This window comes from Solanum pennellii, chromosome 10 (genome assembly GCF_001406875.1).
Source record: "Solanum pennellii chromosome 10, SPENNV200".
NCBI classification, from domain to species: domain Eukaryota; kingdom Viridiplantae; phylum Streptophyta; class Magnoliopsida; order Solanales; family Solanaceae; genus Solanum; species Solanum pennellii.
Genome location: NC_028646.1, coordinates 80,896,522 through 80,908,800, shown reverse-complemented (window position 1 = coordinate 80,908,800; position 12,279 = coordinate 80,896,522). Strand labels below are relative to the sequence as shown.

Sequence of the window (12,279 nt, the reverse complement as noted above, 5' to 3'; positions counted from 1 at the left end):
TAAAGAATAATACGTAATCATCAAACTTATCAAACACACAAGTCTAAGAAATCCCTTTAGTCATGCATACATGACTGAACCATATGTAAAAATGAACTGAAATTTCTCACCAGTGAGTTTAGAACACCCAAAACTAATTCACATAAGCTCAAATTTGCAATTAAATTTCATGTATCACATTGTGGTGTCTGTGGCAGCTTGTGTGCACATCGACTAATTTCTCAGGTACTTGTTACCTTCCACCAGTACAACTAAACACTGAGTCCGCGAGTGGCACAAGCACTTCAATATTTGATTTTCAGCAACACTTATCAGTTGCCATCACTCAGGACAGGATTATATAAAGCCTGAGTTACAGAATCATATTTTCCTTGAGCAATATAAGTTAAAGATGTCACTACCTCTGCCATGGTAGGACGAGTGTGAGGTTGCTTTTGGACACACGTGCTTGCGACTAGAACAGCTTGCTTCAAGCCTGTAGCAGGATAATGTCCTTGAAGTGCTGGATCTGCCATTTCTGAAAACTTGTTGTCTTTGATCAATGGTTTTGCCTAACATACAAAAGAAGAACAACATATCATTTTCGTCACAGATAGCATACTAACTTGCACGAAATTCATACAAAGGGAAGGCATAAAATTACCCAAGCAATAAGACTGGACTCTTCTCCACTTTTTGGATTTCCGATATCTTCCCTTCCTGTAATGATCTCTAAAAGGACAACCCCAAAGCTGTAAACATCTGTTTTCACACTCAATAGTCCTGTTTGTACACTCACCTCGCATATCGTGGCATGCTCTGGTGCTTGGTGACCATAATTTCCCTCAAATATTGCAGATACATGGGTTTTACCGTCTGGAGGCCCCAGTTTTGCGAAGCCAAAGCCAGATAACTTAGCTTGATATCCCTCACCAAGCAAAATGTTAGAGCAGTTTATACCGCGGTGTATTACAGTTGGCTGTTGTTTGTCATGTAAATACTCTAATCCTTTTGCTGCTTCAGAAGCTATTTTCATTCTAGTGTTCCAATCAAGTTGCTTCTTATCAGGAGCGGAATCTGCAGAAAATTTCACTACAGACACCATATGAAAACAACTAAACACAACAAAAAGCATAACAAATTAAACTACGAAAACAAATACCATGAAGATGCTCTTTCAATGATCCTAGTTGAACGTTTTCATAAACGAGAAGTCTATGATCACCATCAGCACAATAGCCAGCCAGACTAACAATATTAGGATGGCGTAACCAACTTAACATACAAATCTCAACAAGAAAATTCCTTCTTCTATCATGATCCTTTTTCTGGATAGCAACATCCTGCACCAAATCATATAGAAGGTTTCAATCTACAGTTCTGGCATAACTTGGACATCAAATGCATTATAATCAAGCGTAATGTCATACTGAACTAATTAATTTTATCAAATGATCCTGGTCATCGACACATTAGATTTACTTCAGTTCAATCTATTGTTGAAGGAAAACACGGTGTGCCATATCTACAATATGAGGCCTCAGACATACAGTTTTGAGAACGCCTTCCACTTCTCTCTCTGTCCTATCTGATCAGTAAGAAAACCATAGGAGCATTAACCTGTTTGGAATCGATTTTTCCTTTGTAAACTCTTCCATAATCATTCTCTCCAAGAAGACAATCCTCATGAAAATTGCTTGTTGCAGCTGCTAATTCCTCGAATTTAAAAATCTTGACTGAAATATGAGCGGAATTCATCATTAGCAGCTTTGTAGCATGATGACAAAATTATGCATCATCAATTTACAAGATACAACTAAAACTAAGCGGAATGTGTCCAAATATGTCAAGAGTAACCAGCTGATGAACAAAAACCAAGCGAAAAATCAAGAAACTGGTACAAAGATTCATCTTTTCATTTGTTACAGCTAACATCAATTTTTTAGAGAGTTTACGGACAACAGATCAGCTTCCTGAAAGAAAGTATTATCCTTGTTAAGTGTCCCACTTTAATTGAGCAACGGTCTCTATTCTCCTTATATAGTTTTGGATAAACCACAATTCATCTAAATTTATTTATATCTCTAGTCACGTGGTTAACAGTTACCAAGTACGGTTGCAATAATGAGCAAGTGGCCTTAGCCTAACCAAGTAACATTGCAGTAATAGTCAAGTGGCCTCAGCCAACTGATCTGAACGAGTTTTTGAGATAACGATCTATTTTAGAAGGTCTATAAGAAACTATAGTTTGATAAGTAAACCACTCACTAACCTCCGATAAAAGGATGTTATGAAGAGACAGCTAATGCAACATAGGCTTTCACTAAGACATCTTTTATGGAAGTGAATTGGTGCACTGATTGGCGATTGCCTACGACAGTTTGAACTTAAGGCTAGCTATCAAGGCAGTTTTTAAGTGTGAAAATAGCAGATTGAGGGGTTACCATTGAAGTGCAACAGAAGGGGCACAATAAGGCTATGGCCTTGAAAAAGGAATTCTTCAGAGTGATTACACACTAAACTCTTTTTTAACCACAGGTGTTTGAAACTAAACCCATGTTTCTGGGTCAGCTTGTGCACCTAGACTAACTCGACATAATACCTACTGCCTCCCACCAGCAAGGGCGGGGACAAGTGGGAGCAAGGGGATTATCCGAGCCCTTTAAATGGAAAATTATATTATATATACAAGGTTGAACTAAAAAAGAACTTGTGTATTTATGTATACTAGATTTAGGAACGTGCGTTGCACGTTTATTCCAAGATACTTCATATAAATTTTGTATCGTAAAATTTATCATTGTTTCGATAGAAACTACATATATCTTCCTAGTAAAAATATTATATCTTTAATTATAAAATTGACTAAAAGTGCATAAAGTAAAAATAACTATCACACAAATTCAATATTCCAATGAAGATATTAAAATACAACATGATAGATTAATGTATACAAAGCAACAGGCCATAGTAAATTATCAATAATAGTAACACAACAATAGAAAGTACGTTGTACAATAACAACAAGCAAGAAACATAAATGTTAAATTAAATAAATAAAAAGAGACGAGAAAAGAGAGCATAGAAATTTTCTCATTTTTTTTCAATTGGTTTAAGTTTATATATTATTGTGTGAAATGTTACTATTTATTATTGGATAACATTGAGAAATACAAAGAGTTGTCATAAATAAATATTAATCCATTTGAGATTATCGATGAGAAATGAGAGTAATGAACATAATGAATATAATTAGTGAGAGTCACATACATTTACAAGTTGATGGTAAGTTATGTATACTAATATGATGATTTACTATTTACTATTTAATATTAACATTTAATTTATTAAACAATTTATAAAATTCAAATGTACTGTGTAAACAAAACTGTAATCTAAGAATAAAATATATAAAAGAATTCAAATATACTAAATTTGTAATGGAAAATCATTATGACTAAGTATTAAAAAATTTATACGAAAATACACCATTCAATCAAATACATTCTTAAAATAAAATTACAAGTACAAAAAAAAAATCAAATATGGGAGCAAGTTTAGCATAAGGCTACCAACAAAAATGCAAATTGATAATGTAAATTGAAGATATTCCTTTCCATATTTTTAAGACATTCCTTTCCCTGTTTTTTATTGATAATGCAAGTTGAAAAAAAGCTATAGTAATAAACATTTAACCTTTGACCATAAAAAAAAGTTAAAAGTTTTGGAAGAGAAGTTAACGAAAGCGACATTCAACTACATAAATGGAGGGGTCTTATCATAGTTCTAATCTCGGCAAATTACAAAAACAAAATACATCAAACTCCGATATTCTAGTAATTGAAGTGTTATTCATCCCTATAATTACATTCGCCTTGTAATCTTGACAGAAATCCTCTTTGCCTTGAAATTTTCTTCACTTGATTAAATCTTCTCTAGTCTTCCACACACAAAAATTGTATCACGTATAAATCTTTCTATGAAAATACTATTAGAAAATTTTCATAGAAAGATTTGTATTTATAGGGAAAAAAATATAGTTTTGGAATATGAAGATTCACTTACAAAGTTGAAAGGTCAAGTATTATTATAAATTAAAAACAAATATTAATTAAAGATATAAATTAATTTGGAAGATGAAACACATACATGTATCTATTCAAAGGGATAACTCTTATTTTTAATATTTAATTAATTATTTATTTAATAACATTTGAATTTGGCATAAGGGTAAAATTGTAATTCAACTTTTCTACTTTGGAGCTTCACACTTATAATAATATATGATATATAAATAGATGTCGGATTCCTTTAGACTTTTTTCGTATCATTGCTTCTTTTATGTTTTGATCCCTTAGTAAAAAATCTGGTCACTATCCACCAACACGTGTTGGTGGATAACTATGTCCACGAAGGCTTGGACATATTAGGAAAAAATAATTACAGATCAGTTTTTTTGGAGTATGATGAATGAAATCACCAAATTCTCTTTAAATTCTACTGTTTTCTTCCTCTTTTCTCCAATTTTCTGGAATTCCTAGAAAATTTAAATGCCAAATTGAAAAATTAGTTGTAATGAGTAAAGATTTATGGATACCTGCAGCAACAGGTCGCCGCCGGTCAACCTCCGGTGACGTCTTCTTCCATTGACCGGTGCATGAAAAACACTTCATCGTTGACTTTGTATCGCTGGAAAATTATGACTGTTTTTTCATGTACACATATGTAGACAAACTAGTCATGGTGTTATAATCAATTAGAGAAAAGTATAAAAAACGATTCAAATTATTAGTTTTGTCTTTGAACAGTCGACAGATAATAATGTCTTATCAAAAATGCATTTAAGTTCATTTTAGTCAAACCAAGAGGTGTTCTTAAGGTTGTTTATAATTTAAATAAGAGATATTTTTAAAACTATTTCTAATAATTTAAGAAAATTAAATATCATTTCAAGTTTATTGTCTCGCATCCATGCAGTCCCCACAACCCATTCCCCTTGACCATGTCACCCCTGAACCCCCACTTCCTACCTTATCTCACTTCATAGTGTTTTACTTGATATTAGTATATAGTAATTCGACTTTCAGGTTAATATTTTCTTGTTTACTTACCAAATATTTGAAAGTAAATATAAATTTACTTTTCATTTATTTTTCAAGAAAATATTTTTCTTTCATACCAAACACATCCTTAATTCCAAAAGAACAAATATTGAAGTATGCTCTAAAACCGGTAAATCAGAAAAAGAAGTTGATGAGTAAAATTTGCAGACAGAAAATAAAGCATTAGGCTGAACTATGAATTTAAGATTCTAGTTATTTTAAGTTACTGAATTCTAAGTTAATAGTTTGTACTATTAAATGAAGAGAAAAGATGCACACTTCAAAACAGTATAATAAGGTATCAAAAAAGCTAAATAAGAAACTCATATTTTGAAATAACTGTTTGTCAACTTAACAATTTAATATTTATGTCTTGAACATATATAGATAACTAATAAGAGGCCGATTGTTTACATTCTTGATGCTTGAAAAGATCTCAATAGTAGCCTCTTCAAGCAAAACAGAACTCCCAAGCATTTGGCGATCTCAGATGGTTTAGCAAAGGAAATATAATGACTACAGCAATAAGATTAACTTCATTAATTTCCGATTTGCTAAACCATCTTCTTGATTGTATAATATTAGCATGTAGTTTATTTTTGCTGGGATGAGGTTATTCTGATCGCGGACACTATGATTTCTCTTTCATAGCTGAAGATTTTGAGCTTGTCTTGGATGCCTCTGAATTTGGTCTTCTGTTTGGAACACCATGGTTGTGTTTTCCCTCATATGTAGTAATAAAGGCTTTTGGATCATCCATGGTTCTTTCAACAAACTTACGCATGCTGCATTTAGGACTTGTGCATCTATAATAGCTTCTGTATACAGCAGCAATCAAGACATGATGATAGGAAAATATATTAGAGGGAAATAGGCCAAACCGCCAAAGCATTTTTTGTTCTTCTTCTCAATCATTCAAGATATTATGTGAACTAATCCATCAACGAATGTAACGAGTTAAACTTAAATTAGAACCATGTATTGTTATAGTAACATAGACAACTCTAACATATGATGTATACATTATATCATGCATTCTTCACACCTATTATCATGTTACCACAGACGCCTGTTATCATACATAAACAGGATGAGATGCCTCCCAAGTGGCCAAGTCAGTTCAGTGTATCTAACTTAGCTAGAGCTCATTTTTCTCTGAAGACTTGAAAACAAAGTGTTGCGTTTACTATGCTTTATCAGTTAGTTACTTTAACATCAGTTATAAATGGCTCTGACCATTCTCAAGTCCCTCACAGACGCCTTTACATACTCATAAATCATGATGGATACTTCCACAATATGATTTTGTGTGTTGATTTTTTATCAACCTATTAGTTCTAGTAGGAAGGAGACCGATGTTTGACATTCGAGAAGCTACAAAATTCATGCATAACGTAACCTTCATCATATGCATGCTTTGTGAGTTATTATAGTGTCATTCCACCCTGTATGGTATTTGCTTGGATTTTGTCTTCTAAAGTTTGTGCACAAGGATGAGAAAAGAATTTTACCTGGGATACGAACTTCCTTTCACAACCTTCTGTCCATATTTTCTCCAGCGAAAGCCATCCTCGGTAATTTCAGAGTCAGTGGTACTTTGTTTTGGAATATAAGGAAATGTACTTTCCCCTGATGTACCTGCTCCATTGCATAGGCCTTTAGTTTTCCTGGAAGGTAAAACCCCATAATAGTCACTATTAGAAAGTGATAACATGAAAGACTACAGTTGTATTTCCGAATAACAACTACCAAAGTCGAATAAATATTCAAATACACATAGGAAAAATCTCACCTAAAGTTCTTAGAAAATAAATGTGAACAATGAACTAATAGACAAATGACTTAGCAACAAGAATGAGTGAAATGTAGGGTGCTAGCAACGGTTCTGTAGATAGACTAAGTTATGATAGGTGATAAATATAATTGAATTTACTTGCTTCTTACCTTCTTTTAGTTTTTGTGTCACCACAAGTAGCCTTCAACTTTTTACTTCCTTCAGCAGAATCTTCAGAATTTCCGGCATCAGTGTGCATTCCTGCAGCTGCAATGGGATCATAAAAGCATGGTGCTTTGCTAGAATGAGCTGAATTTATAGTCAACCCGACATCATTCGGATTTTCTATCCTACAGACGTAAGCTTCACTTGTCTGAGGATGTTGGTTACTCCATGCAGGGTTATTTGTTTCTTTAGAAGTGTCATTGCATACGGCTGCTCGCACTTGTACGTCTGACAAGTTGCGCTTTGGAGGCTGAGGCTTTGGGTGGTTGTGTTCACCCCTGTAAACAATTTCAGCAATCTGACCATCATATGATCTTTCAACCTTCTTTTTCACAGGACACTTTAGATGCGTGCACTTATAGTAACTTCTCGGGTATTCACTTCCTTTAACTTGCTTTTGTCCATATTTTCTCCAATTATATCCATCATAACTAGGACGATCGACATTACTTGTGTTGATCAAAGACTGTGGAACCTCTTCTGTGCTCTCTGATACGATTGTTGAATGCACTATTCTTTTGTCTTCTCCTGATTTTGCTAAGAGACTTCGTTTAGATTCTGTCGTAAGGTCATGATGTTGTTTAGCTTCTTTTGCTGATTGGGCATCAGCCTTAGCATCAGCTTTTTCTCGTCGCTGATCAGATGCAGAGCTTCCCTATGCATAAGATGTGCTAGAATTTAAACAATATTATAGTACATTTCTTCAGCTATTCATTACTCGTATTGTGAGACAACAATTTGAATAGTGCAGGAAACTTGATCCCGCCTGAATTTATGCACTATTGTACACTAACAAAAAAGGGTCGTCCCATCATCGCAAGTCGCAACCTATGTAGCTAGATTCTACAAAAATGTGCTACTTTTGGAGGATCCGCCATGCACCCATTGACATTTCTAAAGAGTCAGAGCAACATAGATCGCAACATATAAAAGGAAACTAACCTTATTTTCAAGGAGAGGAATTGTTTTCCTTGGTGCAAGTTTAGCTATGGGTTTATACAGGACCTTGGGTTTCTCTACCGATTGCAGGATGTAATCTGATCGACAACCACCTGGTGCCTCAGACACGCCAACCTGAAATAACAAGTTTTACTATAGGATTAAAAAGTTCTCAGCAAAACAATTTGAATATTTATTCAAGATGCACAATTGAAGTATAACGAAACAAAGAAACGTTTAAGCCATACATGATGGAAGCATAGAAAGAGAGAAAATCGACCTGTGAAGAGCTCTCTCCAACTAAAGCATGGTTTGTTACAGGCTTCAGCCTTACAGTCTTTGGTCTTATGGCAGTAATCGCCATTTCAGAACGAACATTTGTGGATGAGATATCTACCGCACCAGCTAAGAGCTCTGAGAAAGATTTGTAAATAGGACATCTTGGCCTTGAAGCTACTGGTCTAACTATAGCTATTTTCGCAGGTTCATTGACCTCCATCTTGATCTGTTGTCTTCCATGTAAAAAAATGAATCAAAGTAAGGACTAGAAATATGCAACAGATATATAGTACAAAGTACATAATCAAAAAACATACTTGTAGTAACAATAGACCAATTGACAGAATGTTTTCAAGTCCTTAAGCCTTCGAGTTCTAAAGTTTTCCAGTAATGTAAAGGAAGATATCTACTCGATCATTTCGTTTGCACTTGACTGGATTTACATCACGGAAATTCTCCAATCTTACCGACTCTATCACGTACTAATGTAACTCTCTGATTCAACAGCATGACTACAGTTAATACTTTCTAACGAAGATTACTATAGCATCTTCGGATATATATAAAGAACACATAATCTCAAAAGTTAAAGTTTTGACAGAAAAACATTGTGTTACTCCTTGTCCTATCAGTCAACAAATGATATAGCAACTTCAAACTACTCAAAAGTACTAATAAACAAATCAAATTCAAGTCCTTTTCACTAATAAAATTTGCTCCACAAAACTTCCAATTTAAAAGATAGTAAACAAAATCAACCACCATAAAAGCAACTATCATACTCCCTCCATTTCAATTTCTTTGTTTTACTCTATCATACTCCCTTCGTTTCAATTTCACTGTCTTACTTTCCTTTCAATCCATTTCAAAAAGAACGTTTCTTTCCTTTTTTGTGAACTCTTTAATTGTAACTTCAATACAAGATTAACGGGCATTTTGGTACATTATATATATCTTTACTTTATAATCACAAGATTAAAAAGTTTTATTCATTTTCTTAAACTTCCTACAAAGTCAAAACCAGACAAACAAATTGAATCGGATAGCGTAAACTTCATTTTTTTTGCTTCCACCGCATAAGGCACAAAGAGGAAAGCGCTTCCTACCAAGATTTTTCTATTTTCGACCTCTGGTTAAGAGCGGAGCAGGAAGGATAGTGTCAATCCCACCCACACACACATAGTTAAGAACCAAAGAAAAGGATCAAACCCCAAAAGAACAAACCTTTACCAAATGGAGATAGAGAAAAAACCTAAGAATTCATCAAAGCTCACACTGAATCCCATTTACTGAACCTGCATTGCAAAACCAAACAATCTTAAGAATGTTTCAAAAAACTTAAATTCAATAAATTTTTAAAAAAGTCCAACTTAACCTTGAAATGAAAACTTCTTATTATGTTTTTTCAGTATGAAAAATTGTCCCTTTTTCTTAAGAACTACATACAGATAAGAAATAGGTGTAAAGAAAAAAAACAAATTAAGAGATTTGTAATTAATGTATAGACAAGAGAAGATTTTGTTTAGTCTCTTTCACTATTAGTTATAAGCAAATTGTGATAAGAGTATGGAGGGACTGAATAAAAAATAGAAAAAGATAGTGTTATACAATTTTAATAAAAAATAGTGTCAGGTCTAGTGTGTGTCTCAGGCCAACTAACTGTCTATGTTAGCTGTTGCTCTTTTGACTTTCTGATGAGTGTGTGATGTGCTGCTTTTTTTTTTTTGTATTTAGTTGCTAGGCAACCCAACAAACTTTTCCACCCTTCCAACTCACAACATTTTTTCCGGGCGAAGTCAGAATTTTTATTAAAATGTTAAAAAAAGGAAAAGGATAAAATATATTTATGAACTATCGTAAGTGGTATATGCGCTATGCAGATATCCACTATGCATACTTTTGGGATATTGGTGTCTCTGTCATTTAAAAGTGAAGTATATATGTTCTTCACTCTAACGGAAGATTAAATAGAGACACGTGTTGCAACTTTATCCATCGAATTGGATATTTAATAAATATCGGGTCGGTGAATAAGATTATGACACGTGTATTTCAACTAGTATGAAGGATATATATGTTTTAGTTTTTGAACGACAGAAACACCAATATTTCAAAAGTATGATGGAGTATATATTTATCCTTTTTCTTTTAAAGAAATTTAGTAACTCTTAATTGAATATCTAAACTTTCGTCTTATTAGTAAGAGTGCGACTCCTCATCTTATGAATTCTTCTCTCATTTTCCCTTCAACTGTCTCTAATAATTTTATTTATTTTTGAAAAAATGAATTATTGAGTTGTTTAGCCGTAGGTTAAAATTATACAGGTAATAATTATGCATATATTTGTATATCATTTTAAGAAATGATTAGTTACGGAGGATCTACTTATTCATGTATTGCTTATTTAATCTCCTATCCTACACAAATCAATACTTCGATTCCATCATAACTTTATACATTATAAATTTTTAAATTGCAAAACTAACATGATATTAGTTTTATACGTGAATGATTTACTTATTAACTAGCTATCAAACGTGATATTATTGATATGGAATTTACTACCTACGTAGCTCATTTCAAATCATTTATGCAAACGCGACAACTAAGTAATTCAAAACATTAAAAAGTAATAGATACATAAAGAGTCAAAGGAATTTTATAACCGTCGCAACTTACATGATATCTTTTATTGATATAATGGAGTCGAAAATATTACTACGACATTCAAAATATATAAAAGAACATAAAAAGTCAAAGAAATTTAGTATTTATACGGAAAGTAATTTAAATTATGAAAAAACTTTAAAACTTGTGTTTCTAAAATAATCTTTGAATGTCTATAAAGATAAACCATAGAATGAAAATTTTAATATTTAAGGTTACATATTATTTTAAAAAGTTACATAAAGAAAAAAAAAGAAAAAATGGTCTGAAACTCCTCCAATCTATATGCGAAATCTCAACTACACACTCTAACTTCACGGGTGTCCTACTACCCACCTAAACTTTATATTGTTTTATTTTCTACACACCTAAGTGCTGACCTGTCATGGGAGGTGTTGTCACCACCTCTAGGCACGTCAGAAACAGAAATTTGACGATAAATTTCTTCTTCTCCACTGGTCATCTTTTCACCTTTAAAAAATCCATTGTTTCTTCTTCCACACCATTAATCCTTGTTCCTTTTATAAAAGAATCACAATTTCCTCTCAAAATTAAGAAGGATTTAGTTGTTAATGTTCATTTCTACTACAAATCTTGAATTTAGGGTTCGTAATCTGCTCTAATTTCTTATTTAGGTCCGTAATTTAAATTTTGAATTTTCTCAAAATTCATCAAAATTGTCAAATGAAAACTCGAATAAGCGTTGTATGAATGAATCAGACCCAATGCTCAACACTGTAGAGAGATACGAACACGAATTTTGAACCCTTTGATGAAGAAGACCCACTTATTGAAATTGTTGTAAACATCAATTGAGTTTCTTACATCAATCTTTGAGAAATGTTATAATAGCGCAAGAAGAAACAATATCAGTGATAGAGTTTTTAGAACGAGATTTTCTAGTGTTTAAAATTACGATGAAGGTTGAAGATGCGATAGTCGTCAAATTCAGAAAAGCTTCAAAGAAAAAGAAATAGAGGAATGGAAAAGAAAGAGAAAAGGAGAAGATGAATATATAAAGCAAAAAAAAAAATATAAAAGAATAATTAAAAAAATTTTACAAAAAAAGAGTAAATATTATGTGGCAGCGCGTGTAGACCACTGCCTAATATAAATCTGAGCGTGAGTTTATAGAAAGCTAGATATTTTACTTTAAAAAAGTTTAGAGAGTGATAGGACCCCATAAATAATAAGTGTGTAACTATAAATTCGGTAATAGCTTAGGGGGGCTTTTGGCCATTTTCTGAGAAAAAAAAATTAATTGTTTTGCTAAATTGAGACGGAGGAACTGAGGAAGTACATACAAATCTGAC

The 12,279-nt window shown here is 32.8% G+C and overlaps 2 protein-coding genes across 12 annotated transcripts; both read right to left on the bottom strand.

Annotated features, from left to right (window-relative positions):
* Nucleotides 1-14: 14 nt before the first annotated feature.
* LOC107032585 (probable serine/threonine-protein kinase PBL7) lies at nt 15-4,815 on the bottom strand. 2 transcript variants are annotated; one of them, XM_015234182.2, is made up of 5 exons: nt 4,577-4,815; nt 1,600-1,715; nt 1,142-1,322; nt 644-1,071; nt 15-551 (listed from the first exon to the last, which is right to left on the bottom strand). In XM_015234182.2, the coding sequence occupies exons 1-5, from the start codon at nt 4,650-4,652 to the stop codon at nt 312-314; spliced, it is 1,041 nt and encodes a 346-aa protein (XP_015089668.1). In that variant the 5' UTR covers nt 4,653-4,815; the 3' UTR covers nt 15-311. The 2 variants fall into 2 exon arrangements, with proteins under 2 accessions (XP_015089668.1, XP_015089669.1); XM_015234183.2 differs by having other exon boundaries at nt 644-1,056; nt 4,577-4,814.
* A 565-nt stretch (nt 4,816-5,380) lies between these two features.
* LOC107002688 (WRKY transcription factor 44) lies at nt 5,381-11,923 on the bottom strand. 10 transcript variants are annotated; one of them, XM_015200822.2, is made up of 8 exons: nt 9,674-9,885; nt 9,523-9,593; nt 8,616-8,793; nt 8,300-8,531; nt 8,023-8,154; nt 7,026-7,735; nt 6,593-6,748; nt 5,381-5,899 (listed from the first exon to the last, which is right to left on the bottom strand). In XM_015200822.2, the coding sequence occupies exons 4-8, from the start codon at nt 8,516-8,518 to the stop codon at nt 5,713-5,715; spliced, it is 1,404 nt and encodes a 467-aa protein (XP_015056308.1). In that variant the 5' UTR covers nt 8,519-8,531; nt 8,616-8,793; nt 9,523-9,593; nt 9,674-9,885; the 3' UTR covers nt 5,381-5,712. The 10 variants fall into 10 exon arrangements, with proteins under 10 accessions (XP_015056308.1, XP_015056310.1, XP_015056309.1 ...); XM_015200824.2 differs by having other exon boundaries at nt 8,300-8,524; XM_015200823.2 differs by having other exon boundaries at nt 9,529-9,593.
* Between the last annotated feature and the right edge of the window lie 356 nt (nt 11,924-12,279).